At 43.8% G+C, this 23630-nt stretch overlaps 1 protein-coding gene across 18 annotated transcripts in view; it reads right to left on the reverse strand.

Moving 5' to 3' along the window:
* Positions 1 to 23630, reverse strand: part of limch1a (LIM and calponin homology domains 1a) — a 149366-nt gene that overhangs the window by 30590 nt on the left and 95146 nt on the right. For 13 of the 18 annotated variants that reach the window (XM_069191712.1, XM_069191711.1, XM_069191708.1 and 10 more), the window contains 9 exons: positions 15466 to 15718; positions 12545 to 12778; positions 10929 to 11249; positions 10081 to 10341; positions 8546 to 8779; positions 6688 to 7011; positions 5504 to 5785; positions 2763 to 3089; positions 560 to 595 (listed from right to left, as the gene is read on the reverse strand). In XM_069191712.1, coding sequence (XP_069047813.1) covers positions 560 to 595; positions 2763 to 3089; positions 5504 to 5785; positions 6688 to 7011; positions 8546 to 8779; positions 10081 to 10341; positions 10929 to 11249; positions 12545 to 12778; positions 15466 to 15718 — 2272 coding nt within the window. The remainder of the gene's footprint in view (positions 1 to 559; positions 596 to 2762; positions 3090 to 5503; positions 5786 to 6687; positions 7012 to 8545; positions 8780 to 10080; positions 10342 to 10928; positions 11250 to 12544; positions 12779 to 15465; positions 15719 to 23630) is intronic. The other 5 variants (XM_069191705.1, XM_069191716.1, XM_069191715.1 and 2 more) reach the window with 5 other exon arrangements.

Consider the following 23630-nt stretch of genomic DNA (forward strand, 5'->3'; position numbering starts at 1 on the left):
GTCATATTTCCACTATATCAACACCGTACACTTCTGATGACTGGGAACATCCCTACTGGAAGCCAGGCACTCCACAGCTTCCCTTGTGAATATCAGGAAAAACCTGATATCCTAGTGACACACTAAGGTAAAATATTTTTTACTTGCAAGGCACTTTGCAATAATTCAGCAGGACAGAGGATTTGCAAGATCCTGCGAAATAGCAACGTGACAAAAGCATTTTGATTTATTTTCAAATCAACGTCATGGGAAGGAGTATTAATACTGTACCTCCCCGCCTTATGGATGGATTAACAAAGTCCCGGTGGCACATCAGTTATCACAGCCCACTTGACCCCCATCTGGTTATGAATACCTTGGTTTCCAGGCAGACCCAGAAAGAGGCTTACTGTAGCCATCAAGCAATACCCTTTGTTGCAATAAGGAACACAAAGCTAAAGAACCATGGCGAAGGCTCCAAACACATATGCAGGGGCTGGCATGAGGTTAGAGATGTAAGATGGAAGCAACAGGCACACACATGCAGCTCCACTCAGCTGAAAAACAAGGAATGACTTACTCTCCATCATCAGACACACTAGCTCTGTGGCTGTATCTACAAAACCAAACAAAAAAAACAGATGAAGGTCACAAAACGGTGAAGAAACCACACAAACCAGCGAAGACAGTACATCAATCCTTAAGGGAACATTTAGCACATGTTAAAAAACATTTTTCTTTTAACCGGACATGACAAAAACATGACCAAATCGGATAAACATCTTTAGAGCAGGAAAGGGTAACATGCAAGTCTGAACTCCATGAAATCAGAAAAGCTTTAAACAGTTGAAGTCTAGTGATGGTACTCTAGCACATGGATTGCTTACTGGAGGGAATCAATTTTCTCTAATGCATTCTTCCAAACACAACAGTGCAATAACGCTATATGTTTGTCATAATGAATTGGTTAGTCCACTAGAACAACTTAACTGTTTGCAAGAACATGAATTCTCAATTTCATGAATGATTAAATCTTGATCAGATGATCAGGCTACTACAACTTCAGGAAAAGCACATTATAAACCTCTTTAACATCTGTAATGCAACATCATGGTGGCTGTTTTTTCCACTTTCGCGGTCAAGCATGACAACGAAAGGGGATTGCACAACCTGAATGCCACACCTCAGGAATGTGGGAAGAAGGAGTTAGTCTTCCCTGAAAATAACAGACGGGTTTTATCTTCTAATCTGTCTGCAAGGGGTGACGGCATAAATCCTGGATCACACAAAGCCAAAGAGAAATCTCTTTTCTAGCAGTGAGGGCCTGATACTGATGTAATAACCAAACAGTCTAACCTGCAGAGGATTTATAATTTATAGCTCTTAACTGAACATACCATCTGCTGGAAGATGGATAGCAGCATTAAAGAAACCTGACAACAGCAGTTAATGCAAAAAGCAAATGCATAATATATAACTACACAAAAATGCAAAACATTACATAGTGAAATGCAGCTGTTCATCAGATGTGTTATGTTCACTACGGTGTGATATACTGTAACATGACAGTCTTAATACAGCACTACTGCTTTTTATTTTCTGGAGGTGCTAAGAAGGTTTACGTGCCTAGTATGAGGATATTATGTGCACTGCAACAAAAAATCATGGCTTGGAGAGACAAAAAATAAATAGCAAGAGGTACACAAGACAGGAATGCTTTTGCCCATTTTTAAATGGTGGCTAGCTGGGAAAGAATAAAGACACACTGGAGGACAGGCTTCATGCACAATCTCATTAGGAAAGTCTCGGCAGGTTTGGTTTCTTCTCTTCACCTGCAATACATGCTTCAAAAGAGTCAAGTCAACTCAGTCGAGAACCGAACACGGGTTCCATGCAGCGAGCATATGAGAGTCGAGTTGGAGGAGTCGGTTTGGTCATGGTTTAGTTCCTTCACAGGGACAGGACTGGTGTGAGACAAGGTTGATATTCCTCAATCATTGGTAACCCATGCAAGAGACAGGACGTCACTAGGAGATGTGCCGTTACTGTATTTGGCAAGAATACGTTGGTAGGAAACCGAACTTTGGAGTTGCCTGTCTACGTCAATGCTAAAGAAACAGCATGGGGATTTGTCACATGCGAGATTAAGAGAAAAACATGCGCGTTCTCCTCCAGGAATGTGGACACAGAAAACCAAAAACAGAATCCATTCTGATAGTGTTTCAAGGAGAGATCCGGGAAACATCTTCATTTAGCAAAGAAGAGTCATGCAGGTTCTGTCGCACCAGTCCACGTATATATCCAGAAAAGCATCACTGTACCATGTTACCATCACAATACTCAACAGGAGTCCTGTTTTGAATGAGATTTCACTTATTCAATTATTTTAAAATCAAGACATGTACAGAAGCAGGAAGTGCAGCAGGTGGTTTGAATGGGTCTCTCTGGAAATCGGACGAATGCTGGTTTTAGCATCTACATCCCAGAATGAGAAACAGAGAGCACCAAAAGGCTAAATTCACCTTCAGAGCCTACTCGTAGTGCGGAGCAGTACTTATCATGTTTATTAAGTGACGACTAGCAGGTATTTACAACTACATGAAATTCAAAGGTCCCGATATGTTGGCTGACCTAGCCGCTTTCTTCAAAAGCTAGAATTTCTGGAAAGAAGATGGCCATAGAGCAGGAAAAAAAAAACTTCCACTAGGGGACGATACAAAAACTTAAGACAAACGTCTTTATCAAGGCTCAGGGTGCCTCGTTAGAGATCATAGGAAGCTCACATTGGCGGCAGGTCATCGTCTAACCAAGACGGCCTTCTGCTTGGTTTGCCTTCATCGGCGTCAGCCTTCAGAGCCCTTGCCTGGGGAGAGGCAGGGACCGGGGCGAAGTGATCTGGCATCAGGGCTGCTTGTTTGGGGGAGCCAGGAGAAGGCTCGGTTGGGTTTTCTTTCCCTGGGTCCGAACAGCTGTCTTTTCCCAACTCCTCCTCACTTCCCTGGGGGGCCTTCCAGGGAGCTTCGGGGCTTTCCTTGGGAACGGCGCATGCCCCGCTGGCGGCTGGCGGCTGGCGGCAGAGTTCCGCTGAACACGACGGGCCGGAGCTACTGCTGAGAAAACGGCGCAGTTATACACCGGGGGTCAGGAGGGGAAAAGGCGCGAGAGGCACAAGACAAAAACGGAAAAGAAGAGACCAAACCTGACCACCTTACTTCCTCTTCCTGCAAAAAAAAAAAACAACCAATACATCGAATGTTTTAAATGTATGAGGGATTAAGGACCAACTTCCCACAATTCCTACATCCTCCCCCACAAAAACAGGGAATGTAGACAACGTAGCCTGAGGAGGAACTGGAAGTTGCAAGCTATGCTGACATCTCTCAGCAGGCAGCGGTCCAAGAGAGTCCAAGTTTGTGGATTACTCACAAACGACTTCTACCTCAGAACACAGTATTGTTTAAAACTGACATGGGACATGAAAACAAGGGTGGAAACACATACAATCAATATATTGTGCTGCAACCACTGTTACAAGACCTTTAACAAAAATGGTTTGCACAAAGTGTAAATAAAAGTGCAAATGACAATTCATTCCTGCATCATGCAGAAGGAGTACTCTGGACATGCAGTAGCTTGCCTATAGTGACATTTTCCACTCCTGACAATCCCCCACAACACTAAGAGCAACAGCCTTCATGTCAACATAGTATAATAAAGCTTATGCCTACAACTCAGAAAAGGAAAAAGCACAGTTAATCCTGAAGAAACTTTCATTTTGGGGTATAGGAGACCATTTGCTTTTAAAATGCACACAGAGTCAAGCAGTCAAGATTTAAAAACATACAGAATGCAGAACAACCCATAACCACAAAACGCCTCTATTCCCAAACCTAGGAAACCTGAGAAGATTCATCCTGCAGGTCACAGGAATCAGGGACTCAAAGTGTTTAGATGCAAGATCACCGCCTCCTTTTGAAACCCCAGTATCTGTCGCCCTCCCCATCACTATCCTTGAAAAGAAACTGGAACCTAGAAAGAGAAGCCGAAGCTTTCCAGCAGCGAGTCCTCAGCAGACTTCACTATGCTTTATAACCGGGGTTCTCAAAACGGGTACTGGAGATCCACAAAACTACAGTTCCAACACTCAAACATGTTGGAGGTAGCCTTCTAACTACTGCGTTTTGCAAGTACAAAAAAAAATTCCCAATCAAGCAACTTGGTAGTTCAATTAAGTCTTCAAAATAGGTAATGTAGTTGGGAAGAATGAAAACCAGCAGGTGCATAAAAGCCGACAGCATGGAAGTAACCAAACCAGTGGAGTGGAGGGGAAGGGGAAGGTTGAAAGGAAGATTTCTATTTTAAACCAAGCAAAAGGGTCTGGTGTTCTTAAATGGATGCCACGGTAGCCCAGATTTTAAAGTCTTTATATTTTCAAATTAGCTTCACAGAAACAGAATTTGAGCTGTTTCAGTAAAGCAAAGCATAACACAAACTAGTAACCCTACTGTGTGTACTCGCAAAGCGTCAATATTTCATTGGTCAGGAAATTACCAATTTCAGATTTTATTAATCAGTTAAGTACAGAACACTGGTCCACAAATGTTGATATGAGCATGCAATTAGTCATGGGTTAGAAGTATGTAATCACAAATCATTTTGAATGCTCCTCAAACCAGGCAATTTGTATTCAATACAGTGAAAAAACACCATTGTTCCATACACAAAACCTAGTCCAATTATAAACTCTCCACTACATTTCAACACAATGCATCCAGCTGTGAAGATAGCCTTTTTTTATTTATTATCAAGCTCTTCATCTGCAAACCTGGGGTTTGAAAGCAGGAACCTTTGAAAAGAGATGAGTTTAATAAAAATAATCCACTCAAAACACATTACAGGTAATGGGAACTCCTCTCCACCATCACCAATGTGCAGCCCCCACCTGGATGATGCAACGGCAGCCATAGTGCGCCAGAACACTCACCACACACCAGCTATCAGTGGGGAGGAGAACAGAGTAATGAAGCCAATTCATAGATGGGGATTATTAGGAGCCCATGATTAGTAAAGGCCAGGACACCGGGGTAACAACCCTACTCTTCTCAAGAAATGCCCTGAGATTTTAAATGACCACAGAGTCAGGACCTCAGTTTTACATCTCATCCGAAGCACAGCGCCTTTGTACAGTATGGTTTCCCTATCTCCACACTGGGGCATTCCTGGGGGTTGAGCGCCACCATCTGGTTCCACTACCACCTCTTCCAACAACAACCTCAGTTCTTCCCAGGAGGTCTCCCATCCAGGTACTGACCAGGCTCACACCTGCTGAGCTTCAGTGGGCTGCCAGCTGTGAGTTGTAGGGAGAGTTGCTGGCTGCTGGTTTTAGTTTATTGCAAACGGGAATCATGCCTGATCGAAGACACACTTTCAGACTGTTAGGAGTCAAGCAGAACTAAGTTCTAAAATCCGCATGTTAGAATCAAGTACAAGTCCTTAGGAAGAGGAGGTGCAGAGTCTGTCCCACCTCTGCTCATTGCTCCCTCTTACAGGCTCGGACAGGCTGTCCTTTTTGTGCAGCAGGGAGCCCGGCAGGGGCAGGAACTTGTTAAAGAACGCCGGGCTGCCGGTCTTCTGAAAGACCCCTGTTCTCCGCGCCATCATGTCATCTTTCTCAGGGTTGGGCTGCCTGTCCCTCTCTTCTGCTGCTGCCGCTTCTTCTTCTTCTTCTTCACAGGCAGGTTCCACAGGTCCCACCCCTGCAGCGCGCTCGGACCCTGGGTCAGGGGCGCCTGACTTTGCGGAGTTGCTGTAGCCCGAACCCGGCAGCCAGCACAACACCAGCCGAAGAGAGAACGAAAACAGGGTGACGATGCAGAACAAAAGCCAGGCGCCGCTACTGTAACTGCATATTCTTCCCTATTCGCAAAGCTCCAGAGTATCCAGAAACGCCACAAAGTGGTCATGCGTTGCTATAGCATAAAAAAAAAGACTCGTTCCCAGCTTTCTAGATCGCACGTTTCTAAAATGTCCAACCACTGCAGTAATCTAAAAAACATTGCAAACTCGGGTATAAAATTATGAAGACCTTGCTAAACAGAATTTGGCATTTAACGTGTTGTAGAACACCTCAGTTTCATTTAGGGTTAATTTGACCGAAAAAAAAATCATGTAATATACATGATACAAAAGAGCAACTATAAGGCGAACTTTCACAAAAAAAAAATAAAACAAAACAAACAAAAGGCTGGCACAGATCTATGTTTCTGTGACCATGGAGTCCAAGTATTCCACAAATACTTGCTAAGAGCTTAGACAAGTGATTTTGCATAACCTTTCAGCCCAAAGAGAAAATAACAAAAGACACTCGAGTTTAACTCTTTTCTGCACCAAAAAAAAATGAAAAGAATCCATATTTTTATATTCTCCGCACTAAGCCGAGTGGGGAAAAAAAAAGATCAAATTTTTGAGAATTTTGGTATTTGGTACAAGAGGCAAAAGCTCAAGGAATCTAAAACGCTTCAGGGAACAGATCGTAAGGAAAACTTGGAATTCAATCTCCCCTGGGAGTCAGCATTCACCACAATAGGACATTGGTGACAATTCTTTGGCCACAAGGCTTTTCTAAAACCCTCGGGGACAGCCACTCTTGAGAGTCCAAATGGCGCGTGTCCTGCTCCGCGCCTGTCCTGCGCCTCAGCAAGTGCGTACCTGTCATCTCCTGGAAAGCCAAGTCCAATGGAGGGGGTTGCCACGGCGGCAGATGACAGTAGCCGACGCAGCGTTTCCGACTCGCTCCTCACCCCCGGCTCGTCCTCATCATCGCCCGCCTTGGCGATGCAGAGCCGCTCCCAGCGTTCCTGATCTATCTCTGTCACCGGGCCAAAACGCACAAAGCGCGGCTGGCTGGCGCTAGCCTTTCTGTTTGCTCTGGCCCGGCGCGCAGCCAGGTCATCCAGCGCGGCCCTCTGGGCCTGGACGGTAGGGAGGGCCTTGTCAAGACAAGCCTGGCAAACTGGTTTGACAGCTTCCTCGCTGGACCAGGGGAAGAGAAGGAGCACAGGGGACAGCGTGTCAGACAGCACCGAGAGACGACGGACAAGGGGGCGGGGGGGGTTAGCTTCCTTTGGCAGGATGTCTGACACCACACAATAAAGCGCTCCAGCATTACGAACGGCTACTGTGCGGACAGACGCAGCAAAAGGGTTTGAGGAGGAGTTTTGTGAAAGACAAACAACTTAAAACTTAAGAGAAACAGCTCTTTCCTCACAGCTGAAGCAAAGAGTGATGCACCTTTAACACCTCCGCTGGTGTTAGTGAACCATCCCTGACTAGCGTACAACCTGCTCCTCTCAATGTCCTAAGTTTATTGCTCCTGTTCTTGCCTACAACGTATATGGTTTCCATTTCTCTTTATAGAACAATGCGGTACATAAATATCCCATGAAGCTGTATATGTATCTAGAAAAACAATGGTAACAAAAAGGAAGCACCTGTCAACACCACCCCATTTTAAAAAGGCCCGCTGAGGAAAAAGCAGCAGCTGGGCCTTTCCTTTCTTCACAAGTTGCTCGACAAAATTGTCTGCCAGCGTGGGCTGGGACAAAACACTGCAGACGAGACATCCTCAGTCGAGGAACAGCAGCTAATGCAGCAGAAAATGACAGAACTCCCAGTCCCTCTCTCTGCAATGGCTTTGCAGCTCACAAACATAGACATCATGCTTTGATACACAGGTTATTCTGTCTTTAACCCTGAATGCACTCAGAATGTGAAGCAGAAGCACAATCATCTAGGATATAAGTCTGCAGATGTTTGCTTTCTACCCCAATACACAATTATAATTTGTATAATCACTGACTACTCCTGTTGCCAATCAGCTTTTGATTGCCAAAGCAGCAGACGGAATGGGCCACTATTTTCAGCAGTTAAGGTGACCATGACTGTCAGAGTGAATCATAATCATTTCTCAAAAACAACATTCTAATGGATCCAGACGGTTTGAGTAAAACCTGGATGGGATCACACTTCCAGTGGATCCAGACGGTTAGAGTAAAACCCAAATTACTTTTTTCAGTAAGTTCATGGGATGGTTAATAAAAAGAATTATAGACCGCATTAAAAAAAAACAAAGGAGTTATCTGAAACTTTCAGGAAATCTTCAATGGAAAAGAAACAAGACCCACTGTGACATGTTCTAGTTTTCCAAAATCGATGTCCTTTTCAACTTACATTAGGTAAAACAGCAGTTGCTTACGTGCTTCAGTGTAAAGCCCCATCCTAAAATTGCTTAAAATATTTTTCTGTTTGTGAATTTCAGCTCTGGCGATAATTTCATCAATTTTACTGTCGTCCGCAATAACTGATACTCTCTGGTCTAAAAATGCACTGACATCTAATGTAAATTATATTTTCCAAAACCAGCTTAAAGGCCCACCTATTGCATTTCTCAATAGGCTCATCACATTGGCAGGCCTTGTTTCACACTCTGCTCAATTGCTTATTGGCACCAATGTCAGCAGTACCTTCACAGCCACCAGCAGCACAGTCTGCGAGCATGCTATCTGACCTGGTGTCTGTGCACAGTGTGAGCTTCTGCCACTTCTCCAGGTCAGACTGCGTAATGGAGGCCTTGACAATGGAGGCCTGGGGCTCTCTATGTGGCACTGGGCCCCTCAGGACCCTCCGGTTGGCCAGGTCATCTCTCTGGGCACTGGGTACTGGTGCCGGGCCTCCAGCTGGGTCTATCTGCTGCAGCTGGAGGCAGGGGTTCTCCCTCTCTAGAACCTGGGCTTCGCTCTCACTGAAGGGGCAATACGAATACACATTCACGAAGTGAAAGGTGGGAAATGAAACAAGGCCCAAGAGCTCTAGTCAAGTTGAAATTTCTTCATTTTGTAAAACAGAGGAGGGGAATAAGTGACACAGGTGAAAATATTATTTTACCCTCACCTTCTGAAAATGACACCATCCTGTCCACAGATTAAATAAAGAACTTGGTGATGTCAAATCTCACCATTTCACAGAAAACCGATTATATGATTTTTTTGTCTCAAAGTCGTCCGACTATAGATATTCATTTTAATTTTCCGCTGCAATTACAGACTGAGTTTTTGATTAAACTTGGAAAGATTTGCTACAGGGACCTTCTTTTTGAGTTTAGCTCTGATGACCCACAATGTGAAATATATACATTATGGGACAAGCAGGTTGTCTTTAACAAGTCACATGAATCTGCTCGGAATTTAAGAGGAATCAAGTGGGATGCTTGTGTTACCTTATCAACTTGATCAATTTTCACATTTTCTTTTACCTCATCACAGCTTGTTAATCCTATCCCAAATTTAAAAAGAAAGTAATAAAATGCCTCAATCTACAAAGTCATCGGCTTTGCAAAATGCTGCCATAGTCACAAGAATGAAGGAAAATGGACATTACATGCTCTGAATCGCCCCCAGCTCCTCAACATTAGATATTTCAAGGTAGATATCACTTTAATGAGATTAAAAATGAGATCTGTTGAGAACAGATTCGAGTTGGTTGTCACAATGTAACTGTGCAGGACACTTACAAACTTCATGGGCAAATTCTGTATATTCCTGTGGTAACACTAAGAGGCTCTAGAACTGTAGCACTTACATGCAAGTTTTTAGAGGCAATTTAAGCTCCCTGGGTATGAACTGCATTATGTCAAAGGCAAATTAATGGGACAGGCATCTAGTACTATTGTATTTAACTGGACAACACAACGTGACTCATTACTATGCTGGACACCAGGAAAGAACAGCCTTCAATACCAGAGCTCACAGTGAAACTAGGACAAACAGTACAGTATAGCCAGGGGAAAAATGTGAAGATTGTCAAACGAAAAGGGCATTTGTCTCTATAGTGGGTTACTAATGTTTTGCCACACAGTTTTATATCCATTAAAACAAAACTGTACTGTACAGCAGCATTTTGTTGTGTGCAATTACGTATTTTAATTCCCTGCATACGTTGGCAGAAAAAGTAAAAAAAAAAAAGTCTACCACACATCAGCCTATAAGGAGAGTTTTACGATACCACGTGAAAAGCACTTCAGTTTAAGGGCAAAGATGGGGGCACCTGGTGTCTGTCCACAGTGTGAGCCTCTGCCATTTCTCCAGGTCAGATTGGGTAATGGAGGCCTTGACAAAGGCCTGGGGCTCTTTGTGTGGCACCGGGCCCCTCTGGGCTCTCCGCTTGGCCAGGTCATCTCTCTGGACATGGGTCGATGCGGCTGGACCCCCTGCCTCTCCCTCCGAGTCCCCGTGCTGCGGCGGGAGGAGAGCGTTTTCTCTCCGTGACAGGTCGTCCCCTGCCTCAGGAGCCCGGGCCTCGATCTCACTGAGCCCACGGCCAACAACGCACGCGACAGTTACAAGGAAAGGGAAAAGGAGAGGGGAAAAAACAAAGACGTGGCAGGTGAGCTCAAAACGGAAAGGAACAACAGGAGAACAAAACACAAGGAACAGGAAAGGTGATGGGAAAGTCAGCTGCCAACTACAAGCTTACCATGACCTGCTCCAAAAACTGCAAACCAAGAACACTGGTTCATGGTGGATTTTAAATTAATTGCGATTTAGTGTTTCCCATAAAAAGAAAAGAAGGAGCCTTGCTCAGATTACAGATTGCCAGAAACAGCCCGGACACACGGCATAACTTCACTACAGAGTTTTAGCTGCAATGTGAAAAGCTTTCCATCTCTCAGCTTTCACACAACTACATGAAAGGGAATGCTTTCACTGTACGAGCCTATAGGACGTGCGCATACATTTTGAATTTACTCGCTGATGCACAAGGCAGATACCAACTTGGCCACAACTGTCTCCAAAACAGCTCCATTTTCTCACAATCAATTATCCATTGGCTCTTACGGAGTAACAGAAACTTGCAGGCAGGAGGAATAGAAGGAATGGCTTCATGCTCCACACCTGGCTGCCCTTTGCTGCTGTCGGTCCAGCTGGACTTGCTGGCAGGCTCTTTTGATCCCTTCCCATTTCTCCTTGTCCTTCTCGGAGCACAGCTGTGGCAGAAACTGGTTGGGCTGGACTTTGGGCTTGAACTGGTTCATGCGGGCTCTCCTGGAGGCCAGGTCATCCTTCTCCACATCTGGGACCTTCCGCTGCTCCTCCTCCTCCTCCTCCTCCTCCGAGTCCCAGGCCTTCTCCTCCTGGTGCTTCAGAAAGTCATTGTCCCGCCTCAGGATAATGTCAGGGGTGGGGGGCTTGGCTTCTTCACAGACTGGCTTTGGGCTAGCAGTGGTTGAGTTGAAAAGGCAAAATTGAAACCCGCAAACGTTGGGGGGGGATGCAACTCCAACTGCACGTGCGTACCGTTGAGTAACGAACCGTTTTACAAAGCAAGGCAAAACAAACAAAACCGTGCTTGTCAGTTGTCAATTTCTGACAAATGTTCACTGGCACCACATGCCACGAGAAAGAAAGGTGGGCTAGAAAATAATAAGCACTCCTCCAAATACATTAAAAAAAACAGGTTCACCTCAGGCAAAAGTTAAATCGCCACCATATCTCTGGTGCAAGCGATACAACCTGTCTGGGCAATTATTAGTTCAATAAAATGAATGTGTTCAAATTTACAGCCATTCAAATATAATGCCAAGAACGGCACTGTCTAGACAAGAAAACCTCAGAGGAGTCACTGAGACCTGAAACTTACACCTCTCAAATGTAGACCACTGGAACTCCACTACACTTGCTCCTCTTCCAGCTGTTCTCGGACTATAACAAGCGCATTTCCACTGCTTGACAAAGGGGAGCTCCGTCCTTCAAGCCAGCCTAAATGTTTAAAACTGCAGATGCACCCTTGAGGTCATGCACAGTTATCAAAGCCTTTGCTACGGAACACCAAACTGGAAAATGCATGCATTTCTCAAAAAGCTCCTTGCGGACCAAGAAATTGCAATCCTGCTGGTAGTAGAGTTTGACACCGGTTGGAATTGTCTTTCTATCGAGCTCTCCTGCGGCTGGTCACGTGATCGTGGGGGGGAAAAACATTTCCAAACAGAAAGCAGTGCACCAATTCAAACCGTTAGAAGAGAAATAGTATTTTCCCCCCTTCTAGCTTAAGTGTTAAGCTGGAATTGCTTTATATTAAACTGGAACCAAGAGAAGAAACAAGAGTAAAATGATTTCAAGTTCAGTTTAGCCACACAGTGATAAATCCCCTGTCCAGGCTGCTAAGAAGAGCTCGAGGGATGAGACCATCAGGCACCCTCAGTAGTCTGGGCACAGGTGAATGCAAAGTGAACTTTTTTCTTCAGCTTGAAAGAGGCAGTGATGCGTCCTTCCACAGATTCAAGGAAGAGAACAAAAGATCTTGTACGGCAGTGGATTCTAATTCGCCTTAGTGGTCGACATATCTCTGTGACAAATCCCAACCCTTTGGCGTTGCCTCCAACACGCAGGAGTACCGGGCATAACAGTTACTTGCTGTTAATCAACTCAGTGTCCATAAAAGCAGCACACACACACACACACACCCCAGGCGAGGTCAGTGGTTAAGAAGCTGCAGGGCCGATCCTGCTGACCTGCCGTAGCGCGCGCTGGCAGGCAGCACCCTGATCCCTGCCTTTTCCAGCTTCTGCAGCTTCCTCGCTTCCTCCTCCTCCTCCTCATCTTTCCCAGCCCACTGGTGCGGCCCACTGCCCTCCGAGCCTTCCCCAGCTGGGTCGGCGCCCCTGGCTCCGGGCCCGGCCCGGGCCTCCGTCTCCTCCCGGCCCACAGATCTCTCGCAGTACTCCTCGCGGATTGTCTCGGGGTGGCTGCCGAGTCATAAAGCACAGTTTAACTCCTTTTCGGGCAACAATTCAATCCCGGAATTGTCTAGAAATTGCTTTTCAGTAGTAATCAAAAGAAGATGGAAAGGGCGGAGCGTAAAAAAAAAAACCTCCTGAATGATGAGGTGAAACACCAACACGGTCCCCCCGAGAGTCTTGGTTTCATGGTAGTGGAGAACATGAAATATAGAGTGGAAACATAAAAGCACTAATTCAATCCATCCAGCTAAGTATGTTAAGGGCTTTCAGTGAAAACAATAGAAAACATCTGCTTTTGTCCCCCACTTCAAAAGAAGAGAAACCCCTTTCGTAAAGCGTCCTGTACGATTTCTGAATTTGGCTCATTTAAATTGGTCTTTGAGTGCTTAACAGCAAAAATGTTTTCAAAGACATTCCTCTGCTCTCTTTGGAACAAGATCAGACCCTAAACTGTTTCTCCTTTAAAATCAGATAAGAACCCGAGCCAGGATTAAACAGCATCTTGTATTGTTTGTTTTCTTTCCCCAATATCCTACTATGGGTGTGAGAAATCCAAAAGGAAATAACAGAACAAAGCTTCAATTAAATTCGAATCGATGGCTCACTGGGTCTTCAGGCGAATAAAAGGAGACACTGAAAAAAAGTTTTCAAAATTAGCTGGTTGGTCCAGGAAAGTCAGTGCCTCACCACAATCCCTTGCTCCCATTGCATCAAAAAGAGAAGAAAAATCTTCAATGTGTTTCGAAAAAGAGCACAGGTCTATGGAGTACAAGTATACAGCTTCAGGAAGCAGGCAAGTTCTGAACAGCATACTAACGTACTGTATACTATACTGGGGCATAAGGTCCGACAGGGTAACGGGGACACTATACTGTAAAAAGGCACCACTCTTTGGATAAGACCTAAAACTGAGGTCCTGACTCTCTGTGGTCATTAAAAAACCCAGGACATTTCTTGAAAAGAGTAGGGGTGTTACCCCAGTGACCTGGCCAAATTTCCTATTGGCTTTTACCAGCCATGGCCTCTTAATAATCCCCATCTATGAACTGGCTTTATCACTCTGCTCTCCTCCCCACTGAGAGCTGATGTGTGGTGAGTGTTCTGGCGCACTATGGCTGCCGTCACATCATCCAGGTGAGGCTGCACATTGGTGGTGGTGGAGGGGAGTCCCCATTACCTGTAAAGCGCTTTGAGTGGAGTGTCCAGAAAAGCACTATATAAGTGTAAGCAATTATTATTAGCACAAAATCCATAACTATATTATGCTACTTTGTTCAGTTATTTCTAAAACTGTTATTACTGTAAATGATGATAAAATATTAAAAGTACTATTATGGTAGCGCACTACTTCCTTGAGATCATTTAAGCTGAGCACAGAAATTGTACTCGGCTGAAAGAGGGACTTTTAGAGGGAGCAATAAAAGTCCAAGAGCAAGGAATCCACGAAGGGAGAAAGCCAGGGAGAAGTGGTCAAGTGTACTAAAATAAATATTCATGTTTGAATAACCATGGCCACAGTTTAGGAACTGCGGAAAAGAGGGGAAAAATGAAACAATTACTTCACTGGCATGACTTAACATAACCTCCCAGGACAGTCGCGTCATCCGACTCCAGAGAGCAGTCGGCGGTGTGCAGCAGGGCTAACGAAGGGTGGACAGAGTGCTGTCACACAGCCCACAGCCATGGCTGGGTGTGTTGCTTTTCAGTGAAGTGCAAACTGCTGTGGGGCTGTGCGAGGGGAGGACGAAGCCAGGCTGAGCAGCAGCTCTTCAGAGAGAGCTGGCAGCTACCGAGACCTCTAATTAGAAGCAGAGACCAGAGAGGACCTTTCAGCACCAGCCCTGTTTACTTCACATCTCCCCCCCCACAACCTTATTCATTCTTTCCCACACAACCCTCTGTGACAGGGCTGCGAGTCTTGAGGTGACCGCCGAAGCACGCAAAAACAATCGGGGTTCCGTCACAGAAGCGCACCATGTCACCTTCACACACGAAGATAACAAAAAAAAAACCAACAACATCCGCCTGACTTGAGTTTCACACAAAACATTTTTGCATTTTACCTAGTGAACCACACCGATGTCCAGACATCGATTAGAGAACAGCTTCCATCTTGAATTTGCACGTCACGGTCTACGACTCCAAACATAATGGATATACAGACCTTACGTAACTTACAAACAGAAGAACTTTCCAGAAAAGTTCTTCCAAGTCAGGTGAAGGCCCTTCATGACATGAGAAGTTTGGTCAATGTCTTGGTTATATCTGCATTATGAACAGGATTTTGGAGGCTGCAATACTTTGTGCTATAAAAGGTAGTGCCATTAACCTCAGGTGGCAAATAACCAGTAAAATGAGTACTTGGACTTTTTTCAAAAATTACAACCGAAACAGCATTTCACACACCATTTAGCACCATTTACCCTGGAAACGGAAGATCATTTATATCAACAAGTATATTTTCACACAGGAGAGTGAGAAAGCACCTTTAAAAAAACAAATGTATACAGGAAACGGGATTATTGATTTAAACCTTGACCAGCACATTTTGCTTCTCCCAGATTTGACACCCGCATTTCTCAGCCTGCGGTTAACGAAACCAGCCTGCGGCAGAGTCGCCGTGCCAGGAGGAAGACCGCTGCCCCGGGGGTGGGCGCGTGTGCCCGGTACTGCCCCGGCCCGGGGGTCGTTACCTGAAGGGGCGCTCTCCGCCAATGGGGGACGTGGCAGTGCTCCAGCTCTTGCGGTACTCCTCTCGCTCGGCCTTCTTCTTGCGCAGCGGCGTGGGGACGTAGGCGCTCTGGTTGCTCTTGTTGGGCAGGTACTGGTTGAAGGGCACCACGGTCCGGGGCTCGTGGTAGGAGGTCCTCCGGGCAAGCATGTCATCCTTCCTCACATCGGGTATCTTCCGGAGGGGCGTGTCGGTTTCAGAGTCGCTACCCCGGCCTGCACGGAGAGGAAGAGAATGGAGAGACATTGGCCAATGTCTACATCTGCAACGGTGCAACTACAATTCTGTAGTATGGTAGGCCCGCACTGCCGCAAACCAAAACATTAGAAGTGGCAGAACAGATCCATTCAGCGCACTTTTAGCACATATGCTCTGTCATTTCCATCTCGCAAAATCCGTAAAATAAAAACAAGCTCAAATGGCCTCCTGGTTTGCAAGATGTCTTGCGTTCCAACATCACACAGCATCTGATCAAGCTTGTGCCTTTAGTTTCCACTGTTAGAAGTTAAAGTATCCTATTAGTTTTTTAAATCGAAAACATCGGATACAGTGACACTGTACGTGGAACCTTGATTCCTTACAGGCTTCCTAGAGAAGCATCTTTCCTATTCAAATGGCTAGACAATTCAACCATCTCTGTGCAAGATAAGGCACAGAACAAGATATTAAAATGGACAGAAATCTAGGGCCCAGCAAGGCGTGAAAAAGGAAAGCTGGACACTGATTTTGACAGGAATGCAGTGGTCTAATTCTGCTTAATATGGACGTTACATACTGTAACCCTCACATGAGATGGTTATGATGACATCACAAGAGTGCTTTGGTTGGAAGGGGCTGGTCTTTTGACCTGGTGGGTTTGGTGTTTGCCCAAGTGGTTCAGGAGTGACTGAATTTAACTAACTGCTACATTTAAAAGTCTTCAAATGTCTTCAGCATCAAGCTTCTTTTGCAAATTTTGAACTGTATATAGTACAGCAAGGTGATGCGGGTCTGTACTTGAACCAGCAGTCCCAGTATTTGCCTCCCATTATGGTTTCACCATGAAACCCAATAAATGTCCTGTGCTTTTGGCATTTGCAACTTTACTGGCCCACAGTACACCCTTTGGTAAGGACTATTATCCAATTTTCCACCCCAAAAAATCTTTTCAAACTTAGCATGAGGTGATGATTTTTTAACAGGCCATGAAAAACAACCCAAACACGTTACAACAACAAATGGCAAATTGCAGTAAAAATGTGTTTTTAGCTACTTAAGTGTTTACAAGGTGTTCACTGCAATATAAAATTAAGCAGTCTGGTAAGAGCTGCTGTAAAAAAAACCTCTGGCATTTCTCACTTAAAATAGGCTGATTGCCAAAGCCTGGATTTCAATTTAATGAAATGCATTAATACACGAGACATCTCCAAAGATTTATTTTTCAGCTTTTTACATAATTTTACATGAAACAGAATTTATTTCCATTCAACTATGCACAACTATAAAACAAGCTCTTCTGCCATGTGAATTCCTCCCCAAGATGTTTAACAGATGTAAGGGATTCTTCCTGCGAGCAGTAAACACACTCTGAAAGTGTATATTCTGCTAAAAGAAAAAACACTGTGGTTAGTTACAGCCCGACTCCTCAGCTATTAAAATCAGTGCCTCCAAAGTCAAAACACAGCTTGATCTGTCCATCTTGTTATCATCTTGGGGCAACAATGTTCTCTTATAGTGGCCAAGATAATGGATTCTTGGGTTACAAAGCAAGGACTTTTATATATTATCAGACATTGATGCTATAAGAAACCAAGTCACAATCCTTATTTAAGGACAAAGCATAATGCTTTGGGACTCGCAAACACAGAGAGTCTTAAATACATACTGTAGTGATATCAGGGTCATTCTAACCCGGTTTGAGATGTAATTTTGACAACCAGCCACCAGGTGGCAAATAACCTACAGACTTGACAGGAAGCTCCAACTTTACCATGTTTGAATTTAGAATGCTACAATTAAACATATCACTAATATGAAACTCGGGGTATAATTTCCAAAATTACACTAGTTTACTCGTGAGCAACGGGAATCTGATACAGCAAACACCTTCAGCAAAAGACTGACTCGGGATCTGCTTTGAAGGCAACCATTTGAAATCATGCACAGCAGTGCTCATACTGGCAAACAATACTGCACAAGCTGCCTGTAAAATGCATGACATTGGTCACCACCCCTACTCTAGTCTGCACTCAGTCAGTCCCAAAGCAGAGATCAAGAACTGGCATATGCTCAAATGTCAGGCTTGCTGCGATCTCCCTGAAACAAAGGAAAAACATTTGACATGCTTATGATAAAATGCTTACAGTGACAGTTTAACGTGGATGAAAGATCCAACACTACCAAATATGTACTGCATGGATGTTGACAAGATTTTACTGCAAAAGCTCCATGCATTTAGCCCAACACTGACCCACTTGGACAAGTTTAATTTTTGTAGAGTGTTTTCAGAAGTCACACCTGTTTGGACAGAAATTTACCTAAGCAACAGCAGGACAGAACCACACAGAGCACACAATACAAAACAGGAAAATAAAACAGATCACACTCAGGTCATGCCAAGAAGGAGGTTTATATAATAACAAACACCCGTTATTCACTTTTCTATTATAATATACAGCCCCTCTAATGATCTTTAGTAAAAATGGTAAATTCTTTGACAGGCTAACCAGTTGCTCTGTTATTATAGAGAGATCAAACACAGAATAAGAACTTTCTTAATTGAATTCCCTGGATGATAACTCTAGCCTTTACAAAGAAAATAAAAATAGACCTTCCTATCAAGGATACAAATTGTTATGTTACACCTACACATACAGCTTGGCTGAAACAAACTATAATTTTCCCCTTTCTTGTTTTTCCACAGAAGACCCTTTCCTTAGCTGACCCTGACAAGACTCAGATTCTGAAGAGTGGCCTTGGAATTAAAAGCTGCTGACACTTTTTGTGGAGGAGTAACTCCTTCACCACACATTTCGACAAGGGCAGGAGAAAAAAAAAATCAAAACAGCCTGCTGTTATTCATCTTACGTTAGGACATTTTTGTGATCTAATGAGAAAAAGTACCATTTCTTCGTTATTGCATCTCTTCAGAACTCTCTTCTCCACACTTAAATCTTCACAAACCAATTGCAGAGCTAAGCTGTTACCGTAAACACTCTAACTGCTGCAGGCAAACAAGAAATATATTCCTTTTATCTTTTCAACCACATATACTTCACTAAGCATTAAAGCGTCTAGACTAAGACGCAGTCAGTCAATTACAGCTCAAAAACCATGTTGTTGAAACGGTTCAAGGAAAACCATTCTCGTCTGAGGGCTAGCTAAACTCAAAAGGCCCAATGCCACCCGCACTGTGGCCTCTGCAGCAGGGAACCTGCAGGGAGCTCGCTCTTCGTCTGCGGCACAGCTCCTCCGTGCTGGTCAAGAGAAACCTGAGTGCAGGTTGTTCTTTCAGCCAATCAGTCCTCCTGTCAAGCCAGCCACTGCTCTCCTGTCTGGTCTCTTCCAATTCCTGTTACTAAGAGAGGAAAGCAGCCTTGGAAGCTATCAATGGTGGTGCCCACAACACTAAGTGTCACAAACCCCTCTGTTAAATGTTCTCTAAATTCATTCTCTAAATGTTAGTTAAGGAAAGACAGTTGAGCAAACCAAAGTTTGAAGGAACGCACTAATCACTGGGTGCCGCCGGCCTAACTTGTGGTTTCTCTCCTCTATATATACTGTATACAGGTCCCTAATCCTTCTGTCCCAGAATCTTTCATTTTACACCCCTCCATGACACCCATGGCCAACCTTATAATAACCCTTTGGTTCTCTCCTCCCACAGGGTTGTGACTGCCTTGACCTTGTAGCAGGTCATTTTCCCTCAGCTTAGCAAATTCAAGGCAAAGAATACCCTAATCCCTTTACATAACCAAACCACCACATCGAGTTGCAGAGTGCTTGTGAAATGTACACAAACTGTAAGGATCTCTAAAGAGACAACTGAGTAGTTTCTAGCATGTAAACGAAGCTCTAAGCATCTTTTGCACTTACACAAATATAAAAATATAACTGATGGACATTAAGCACATCTAAAAAGGAAGTAAAGAGTCAATTTCTCTTTTTCTGCATAATTAGTATTAAGTTCTGGAGAAAACCAAAACGGAGCACTTTTTTCCTTAAAGCAATGCCACATGAACATTCATCATATACTGTACCAGGCTTGGATGAGGAAAAGAAACATTACTGGAGACCTACAAATAGCTCATACAATCTGTGCAAGAGGGCTACTAATTGAAAACTACAAGCCGAGTTGTGCTACAGCCTAGCCAATTTTGACAATTTAATGCGCTATGAAGCCAATATTACATCAAAAGTACTGCAGTTTTAAAAATGCTATGTGCTCTGAAATTTGGAAAGATAGACATGTTTCCTTTTAAACTGTCATCGGGAGGTCTTACCAGTCCTAATGCAGTACGAGTCAAAACCTGGCAATCTATTCGAAACAATGGATTGAAAAGCTACTGTATATGCAATATGTGAAATTAAAGGGGAAACTGCAAAAAACATGCAAAAATTAATATATGCACAGTGAGGGAAACTTTTCATTAATTTTAAATGCTTAAAAGTTCCCTTTTTCCCCAGATCCTCTGACCAAAACTCAAAATCCACAGAGCTGGTGCCAAGTCCACTTCTCAAAGTGTGAGTTTACCACATTTCTGCATTACATTTTACAATACGAACATCTGTTGGTTTTCACAAAATCAAGTTCCTACACAGTCAGCCTATCTTGGGACAGATAAAACTCCCGGAACAAAGATCTTATGTATTTGCTTAGCACACACCCTTAGAAAAGGCCAAAAAATCACCACCAGTGGGCAGAAACTGTAGCGTAGATAACTGTAAAGGGACACCTCTTTAACTCAGAACTCAAGTGGGTTGTCTCCCTGCCCAGATGGAAACTGTTTGAATTCACATTAGTGCCTTCTGAGTTTGAATACAACAGCCGTCCTGCAAGTGTAATTAAGGATTTGAAATGTCAGCACAAAAAAACATTTTTCAATTTCATTTTCTCTAATGACTTCTTTATATAAAGAAAAGAGGTTTCAGCATTTTGTGGCAGAGCACAAACCATATTTACCTCTCCCTTCCTGCAGTTGTTAATAGAGTCTGAGGGTGTTTAAACAGCCTTATCAAAGAGTTCAAGCTCTTGTGCATAAGTGTTTCCTCAGTGGCATAACAAGGCTGTGATGCATTGCAACGCAACCTACTCGCAGACGCAACACACTGGCAGAAAAGACAAATGGCTTCCTCCGTCTGGTAAAAAAGCAAACATGTTTTCAAAATATAAAATCGGGTTTATTTATACACAAACCTCTTTGGGGTTGATGCTGTAGACGGCAAAAAACTTATATTCAAAGCAGCTGCTCAGAACAGCGACAGCATAATTTATCAAGCCCCCACTTTCCCAGCTGTCAACTGTGCTTTCTCAGAAAAGCAATTATAATTTTTAGGATTTAAATCTGCCAAACTTGGTGAATAATGAACATACTCTCACCTACACTTGGACAAAACCTGCAGTCTTTTAAAAACCGCACTGAGTGAGAATGCATCGCCAGAAGAAGTCCAGATCTGTCACATCTAGTAAAGTGTACTGTACAGTAAATGTTCAGGAATAACACTCCAGTCTTAAATACAAAATTAAAGCCAGCTCTTCAAGATCATTTTGAGTGTTTACGAGAGCAATTCTCCTGACAGCTGCCTCTTAAACCAACCACAACCTGAAAGGATCTGTCAAAAAAATCAGTACCCTGATCTCCCAATTTAAAAAAAGCTCATTTTTAGCACTTGGGTTTGTGTGTCAGGTTTCATTTCACGAACGCACAGACATCACTCCACCAGACTCAAGAGCGTCAGGAGCATGCATGCTGCCCACAGCAGGGGACTGATCTAGCAACGCAGGCTTACGGCGTGTCTGGGCTGTTTGAATTATGTGTTTGGAGACGTGCCCAAAATGGCACCGCAAATCTGGGGTCCGACTCCACACGCTACATGTGGGGAACAGGCACTTGGGATAAAACCCCGCGTTAACACTCCCCAGCATGTTCTTTGAACTGCTCTTTAAGATCTGGGTGTTTAAGATGCCCCTGCAGGTCTGCGCAGCACCACTCAGCATGAGGTGCATCTCGTCAGCTGCATCTGGCTTGGCTCCAAGGGACACAATTGGAAACAGACGGCCCTCCAGTTGCTGAAGCTACCACGCAAGACAGTACGGCCGTGTGACATCTGGATTTCAGAGGTAGCTCAATGCATCTTCAGACAGGCTCTGCGATGTCCCCCGTAGAGATCTTCTCCCACACCAGGTTACTTCTTTCGGCAATCCCTTCAGCCACAGCAGATGCTGGTCACTGATGGACCACTGCCCTGTCCGGAGGCAGCAATAGGGACAGCATAGTCACGCCGAGCTCTCGAGAGCAAAGCTGTACTGTCTTGCTGAGCTCTCGAGAGCAAAGCCGTACCGTGTTTTCCTGATCTGTCCACTTCATGGCATTTTATTAGGGGGTGAATGCTGCTCCCCTTCCTCATGTTACTGAGCCAAAAAAATTCAGTTTTAAGTCACCCACTAGCTGGACTTTGTAATTAGCATTCCAGGTTTGTTTTCATATTTTTTTAACCCCTCCCAATGTGAGGTTTTCTTCTCAAGGGAAAAAAGCTTTCTGAAAACAGCCTCCAGTCTCACCCCTTACTGTGTTTTTGGCAGCAGTGAACTGAAACATGGTGTTCCCAGTCTCGCCACTGAGAATGGAGGATAATCACCTTGGGTCTGACCAGACTTGCAGGTATGTCTCAGTCACCTGAACGTGCCTTCACTAGCCATTGACAAACCAGATCAATGGCTAAAAGGAACAATGTTTGTATTTCTAGAAATACAATTTTGGATTAAGATTTTCTTGTAATCCTACAAAATGGAACTAAATGCACAGTGGGGGTGAGAAAGATGCACAATTAAGAGTTTGTTAATGATCAGGACCTCGACAATTGTCACTGTTGGTGAATTATTTCAAACGGGCAAAACGGAACACAAGGCAGACATGACAGTGACATGAAACCTCAAATGGTAACCTTGACATTTGGAGTTAAGTCTGAACATACTTGAGGGAGCTTTGAAAAATCATTGCTATCCACTTCAACACAAAAAGGTGAAACAGCAGAACTATTTTCAGTAACCTGTTAATACTAGTGCAATAATACTATCAGTTGTGCAAAAGTTCAATATCTTCATTTCTATTAGAATTTCTTTTTTGGCAGTCAAAATAAATTAGAAACATCTGTTAAAACATGGCTGTTTGTAAGATGTTTAGTAAAAATAGTAAAAGAAAAAAAAATCTATGAGACTTAACTTGATATGTATGATTGGTCTCTCTTTCAAAGCATATGCTGTTGGCACATGCTGTTGGTGTGCTTTACGCTTTACAATACAGCTGAAGTTAGCTGAATTATATTAAAAATTTCATTAAAAACCAAGTACTAGTCTAGCTATCATTTTTAACATTAATTTGTAAAGAATAGCAAACATACAATTAGAAGAGCCACACTCATGTCAATGTTTATCATACTATACAGTACACAGATATTTGTATTACAGTATGCATCTAATATTCACAGATAGTTCAGGTGGGTAGCTGCGTCAGCATGCGTAGGCTGCAAAGGAACAAGTAATAGGTTTATTCCATGCTGAAATATTCACAGATAGTTTGCTGTAGTACTGAGCATGGCTGCATAATTTCTGAGGAGATCCGTTTCTGTGGCTTACTGAAAGAGCACTGAGGTCATGGTGTTCTTATTTCAATGCAAATCTTCAATTTTTTTTACAAGATCCCCTTCAAGAAGGGTATCTGGTGGCCATACTGAGTTTTGTATAGTCCCTCTCTCTACAGCACACAGGATCACAACATCTGCTCATCTAAACCTTCATTAGACAGACCCGATAGATGGATTAGGCACTAGAAAAGACCACAAAAAAGCAGATGCTTGTATACAGTTGAAACAATGAGAGATCTCAGCTGCCCCTTCATGTGCATGTCACGTACTGTAAGTATGTTATGC

This window comes from Lepisosteus oculatus, chromosome 1 (assembly GCF_040954835.1).
Source record: "Lepisosteus oculatus isolate fLepOcu1 chromosome 1, fLepOcu1.hap2, whole genome shotgun sequence".
Classification (NCBI taxonomy): Eukaryota; Metazoa; Chordata; class Actinopteri; order Semionotiformes; family Lepisosteidae; genus Lepisosteus; species Lepisosteus oculatus.